This window comes from Vigna angularis, chromosome 9, assembly GCF_016808095.1.
Source record: "Vigna angularis cultivar LongXiaoDou No.4 chromosome 9, ASM1680809v1, whole genome shotgun sequence".
In the NCBI taxonomy this organism is placed as follows: Eukaryota; Viridiplantae; Streptophyta; class Magnoliopsida; order Fabales; family Fabaceae; genus Vigna; species Vigna angularis.
Genome location: NC_068978.1, coordinates 10,689,653 through 10,695,188, shown reverse-complemented (window position 1 = coordinate 10,695,188; position 5,536 = coordinate 10,689,653). Strand labels below are relative to the sequence as shown.

General features: G+C 32.3%; 1 protein-coding gene across 3 annotated transcripts; it reads left to right on the top strand.

Moving 5' to 3' along the window:
* Positions 1-2,788: 2,788 nt before the first annotated feature.
* LOC108336291 (glyoxylate/hydroxypyruvate reductase HPR3) lies at positions 2,789-5,128 on the top strand. Of its 3 annotated transcripts, none has more exons than XM_017572691.2 (3): positions 2,789-2,870; positions 3,359-3,852; positions 4,361-5,128. In XM_017572691.2, the coding sequence occupies exons 1-3, from the start codon at positions 2,861-2,863 to the stop codon at positions 4,856-4,858; spliced, it is 1,002 nt and encodes a 333-aa protein (XP_017428180.1). In that variant the 5' UTR covers positions 2,789-2,860; the 3' UTR covers positions 4,859-5,128. The 3 variants fall into 3 exon arrangements, with proteins under 3 accessions (XP_017428180.1, XP_017428181.1, XP_052724235.1); XM_017572692.2 differs by having other exon boundaries at positions 2,792-2,870; positions 3,338-3,852; XM_052868275.1 differs by lacking the exon at positions 2,789-2,870 and adding an exon at positions 2,920-3,045.
* Positions 5,129-5,536: the final 408 nt, after the last annotated feature.

The window sequence follows — 5,536 nt, the reverse complement described above, 5'->3', positions numbered from 1 at the left end:
TCCATCCATCATTCAATAACTCATACCTAAATCACTGACACATCATTCAAAAAGATCATATAATCTTAAAAAAATTTGGACTATATAATCAAGGAGATTCAAATCCTCTCCCACACCTAGTTTTGGGCACGACTAGGTTCTCGTCCCTCATACACAGCTATTGGAAACATCATATTATTGGTCCTTCACACACAACTATTGTACCTATCTTATTTATTATCCTTCACACGCAACTATCAGACACATCACATTATTGGTCCTTCACACGCAGCTTGTACCTATCTCGTTTATTGCCTTTCACACGCAGCTAATTGACACCATTGGTCTTTCACACGCAACTATTAGATCCTAAATTTGAGTCGTCCTCCACGTGCAACTTTGGACCTATCGAATTAAGGTTTATTATATTTAAAATTATTTTTAACAATATAATTTAAACAAATTGATTAATTAAGGCTTAAATGCTTACTTGGTCCCTATGTTAAGCGGGTTTTTTCAGTTTACTACCCAGTTTTAAAAGTACATATATTAAGTCCCTAAGTTTTCAAAATTGTATAACTGAAGTCCTGTCCGTTAAGTTGGTAGTAGTGGCGTTAAGTGTTAATTGATGTGGCAAAATACATATCCAACGTGGCAAAATTTAAATACTTTTATTTATTTACCTTAACAAATTTAATTATTAATTTTATTTTAATTCCGCTATAATTTCCTTGATGTAGTACAGGGTATGGCATCTTTATTCGGTGTAATTTCTAGGGTTGAGGATTTAGGATGTTTTAATCGGTGCAAAATCCTAAATGAAGCAGAGACCATGCGATGGACCAATTAAACGGTGGAAAGGAGAGATTGATCGGAGGAAAACCTTTTAAACGGAGCAAAGGAATATTTAAACGGTGGAAGTGGCTAGAATCCGATTTCAATCGGTGAAATGGAATGTAAATGAGATTCTAATCGGGCAGAGATGAAGGAAAGAAGATCTAAGGGAAGAATGAGGTGCAAAGTCAAAATCAATTGGTGGATTAATGACAAACCTGATGGAAGACACTGTCCTTGGCTTGGATTTGTGATCGAGTCGAGATTTGGTGAAGGCGAAGCCAACAATGGAGGTCGTCGGGGAGAGAAGGAACTAGAGAAGGTGATGAAAAAGGTGGATAAGAAGGTGAACCGGGTGTCGATAGTCGTGCTGAAGGTGACGAAGTTATAGCTGAGGCGACAGCGGGAAGAGGAGCAGGCGGAGGCTGAGAGGAAGGCGGAGGAGGTGAAGAAGCGGTAGAGTCGCACTGCTATAGAGGATGATTACAAGAGAATAGGGATTTATTTCCCAATTAAAAACCTGAAACTTTCAATATACACGTAACATAAACTCTACCTACCACGTCAACTGAATTTAGGTTAACTACATGCCATGTCAACATTTCTTGCACAGCTCACATCCACAGTCACTTCAACGTTATCAATTTTAACACCGTTAAATGGATAGGACTGAAGTTAAACAATTTTTATAACATAAGAACCTAATGTCTACACTTTTAAAACCGGATACTAAACTGAAAATTACCACTTAAAATAGGACCAAGTAGGCATTTAAGCCATTAATTAATTAGCATAAAAATTAAAAGAGTAATAAAATATCAATAATTAATGGTGAGAAAATATTATACCATAAAAAAATAAATTTGAGATAAATGTTTTTGTATAATTAAAATTATTTTTATCATTAAAATTTAAATGAATTAATTAACCAAAAAATTAAAAGAGTAAGAAAATATCAATAATTAATTATGAAAAAAATCTTATACTATAAAAGAAAAAGAAACTTGGGATAAATGTTTACTTACAATTAAAATTAGTTTTAACAATAAAATTTAAATTAGTTAATTAATTAATTAACACAAAAATTAAAAGAATAATAATTAATGGTGAATTTTTTTTACTATAATAGAAATAAAATTTGGATAAATTTTTTTAACTAAAATTATTTTTATCAATAAAACTTAAATGAATGAATTAATTAATTAACCCAAAAATTAAAAGAATAAGAAAATGTTAATAATTAATTAGAAAAAAAATATTATACTATAAAACAAAAGAAAGTTTGAATAAATGTTTTTCTATAATTAAAATTATTTTTATCAATAAAATGTAAATAAATAAATTAATTAATTAACCCAAAAATAAAAAATGTAAGAAAATATCAATAATTAATGGTGAAAAAAAAATCATATACTATAATAGAAATAAAATTTTAGATAAATGTTTTTCTATAATTAAAAATATTTTTATTAATAAAATTTAAATGAATGAATTAATTAATTAATTAGCACACATATTATAAGAGTAATAAAATATCAATAATTAATGGTGAAAAAATATTATTTTATAAAAAGATGAATTTGGTATAAATGTTTTTCTATAATTAAAATTATTTTATCAATAAAAACTAAATTAATTAATTAACACAAAATTTTAAAAAATAAATTATCAATAATTAATAAATGAGGAAGGGTTACAAAGGCAAATTGATAATTGGCCGGATTATTAAAAAATTTATCAAGCATAATGTCAATGTGGCTCATGTTCCATGTGACATGAGAGACACTAGGAGACAACTACCTAAATGCTAAAATATTAGAATTATTTAAGTGGATACCAATTAAGAAATAAAAGCTTATTAAAAAGCAATTCTGACATTTTCTAAAAAAAAAAATATTTTTGTATTTTGGTTGTTGTGAATTATTGGTACTTAATATATAAATCGAATTAAATTTTCATCCCCAAGATTCCCCACTGCGCATGGTGGAGTTGTGGTACCAAAGCCAAAACCCAACCGCTCTACTTCTCTAGCAAGCTTTCTCAGCTTATGTCTTCTGGTAAGCAATTAATTCGGTTTGGTTTAGATGCAGCTTTTGTGTATAAGCACGTTACATTCATCAACATTTACTTCTTCTTTGTGGATGAACTGTTTGAGAAATTTTCCAGCTCAGAACTTCTGCATCGTTTGATACAGTTTTTCCAATTTTCAGCTCTAGTACATGTTTCCTCAAGGTTTTGAATTTTATTCCACTTTCTGCCAACCCCTTAATGGAATGTGAATGAGTATTACATATCTACATGGTGTGTTCAAGTTTGAAAACAGAAAATGGAAAACGTTATGAAAAAATGGGGCATTGTGAGTATACCCAAACTGTCCTTGGTGATCGAAATAAAGGGCACTCCTATTCTTCTGTTTTGTGGTTATTGTGGCTGAATACCATTCCTCTTTTAGTTCTGTCCTTGATAGTTTGCAGTGTTTTGGATTTTAGAATAAGATTGAAAATAAGAATAAATATTTCCATAGTTTGACAGTACCAATTTCCAGGATTTCAACCATCAATGGCAATGGAAGACAAGCACAACCTCAAAGATAATAAGGAGCTTCAACCACTCCTAGTGTTTGGTCCTCCAATAATCTTCCCAACTTTTGAAGCACAAAACTCTCACAACTACCGTTTCCTCAAAGCTTTCTCCTCACAAGACCCTCTCCACCAATTCCTCACTGAGCAAAAGGTTGACCCGTCATCAATTCAAGCCATATTGTGCAACCCTGCACAGAAGGTCTCAGCAGATGTCATCCGGTTCCTTCCATCACTCCGCATCATTGTGACCACCAGCGCTGGAACCGATCACATAGACTTGGTTGAATGCAGCCGTCATAGTATTCAGGTTGCCTGTGCTGCTGGAGATCATGCAGGGGATGTTGCTGATATGGCTGTGGGGTTGTTGCTTGATGTACTGTGCAAAATTTCTGCCGCTGATCGACATGTTCGGAAACGGGGTCCTTCTATGCCGTTGAATGTTTTTTTTGGTTCCAAGGTACTGCTACTCATTCTTCTACTTCTTCTATCTATGCATGTGCTTTTCCAAGGTACTTTTTTTGGTTCCGATCTCCTATTTTTCTACTTGAATGATGATTTTCAATGAGTGGAGTACTGCCAAAATATAACACTGTTTTTCTATAACCCTCTACTATTAGTAAATATCTATCGGAAAGTACCAAATCCTGAATGGAGATCATTACATAAGGAGTAAAACCTACACAGTTGTGATTGCTAAAATCCAGTCAAAACATGTCTTTTTTAACAATATCAACTATAATCATGTGCACGTTTGATTCGAAGTTTTACATCAACTATTGATAAAGCAGATTTATTAAGTAATAAGCAGATTTATTAAGTAAGATTATTAATCATGTTTTGTATAGGATTGAATTAGATTTAAGGTCCACTTAACATGTAAACAAGTTTTCTTTTAGTACTCATTAGAATAGACAAATTAAACATAAATTTTGCAGTATGAATGGTAACTAAGCTTTGTGTTTCAGCTAAAAGGAAAGCGAGTAGGGATTGTTGGATTGGGAAAAATTGGCACAGCAGTTGCCGAAAGGCTTGAGGCCTTCGGTTGCAGTATGATGTACAATTCAAGAAAGGAGAAGGCATTTATTTCATACCCCTTTTATTCTAATGTTGTTGAGCTTGCTGGTGATAGTGATGTCCTTGTGCTTTGTTGCCCATTAAATGAAGAAACAAGGCACATAGTGAATAGGGAAGTGATGTTGGCGTTGGGGAAAGATGGATGTATTGTGAATGTTGGGCGTGGAGGTCTGATTGATGAAAAGGAATTGGTGCAGTGTTTGATGGAAGGGGAGATAGGGGGTGCTGGCTTGGATGTGTTTGAGAATGAGCCTATTGTTCCCACTGATCTCTTTTCTTTGGATAATGTGGTCCTCTCCCCACATGCTTCTTCATTAACTTCAGATAGTTTGGATGAATCATATAAACTTTCAGCAGAAGCTCTGCAAGTTTTCTTTTCAAGTAACTGACCTGGTACTCCCCTCTTGCATGACTAAATTTATTTTACATCTAAATTAGAGTTTTTCTCACCATTACTCTTAGAAGTTAGCAGCTAGCAGGTCCTGGAAGCTAAGGTGAAGAAGTCAGTGTCCCTTTTTATTTTTGATAATCACATATAACTTAAAGCAATTGATTGATGCCATTAATTTAGGCATTTGAGAGACACTGCTGAAGTTGTTAAAGTGTTAACAGTGTAAAATATTATCAGAGTAAATCCGGAAAAATACATTTTTTTTTTTACTTTTGTATCCACTCCAAGCCTCTTCTAAGATTTTGTGTCGGACTCCGATTAAGAAGAACTATCTCGTTTACAACATCAGGACGAAAAGTATGTTCAATTATTTTTAGAATTTTTTGTCCAAATAATATGCTCTAAACCATAATTATGATTGTCCAATTTTTTTTATTCTGTTATATCATTCTTTTAAGGAGTACAGAAGCTTATCAGTTGTCTTTAAATACCACTTTGACTAAAAAAAAGTGTGAATACGATTTATACAAAACAAAAAATTATTACTAAACTCATATTTTTCTCAACTTTGCTTTTACTTCTTTTTTAAGTTAATGGAGCTTTAAAATTTTCAACAAAAAAAGTAGACTGATACTTTTTTTACTAAAGTCATCAATATTGATTTTGCATTTTATTG

Coding starts and splice junctions, on each gene's coding strand:
- LOC108336291 (XM_052868275.1), top strand. Junction 3,853..4,360: donor ATGTTTTTTTTGGTTCCAAG/GTACTGCTACTC, acceptor TTTGTGTTTCAG/CTAAAAGGAAAGCGAGTAGG.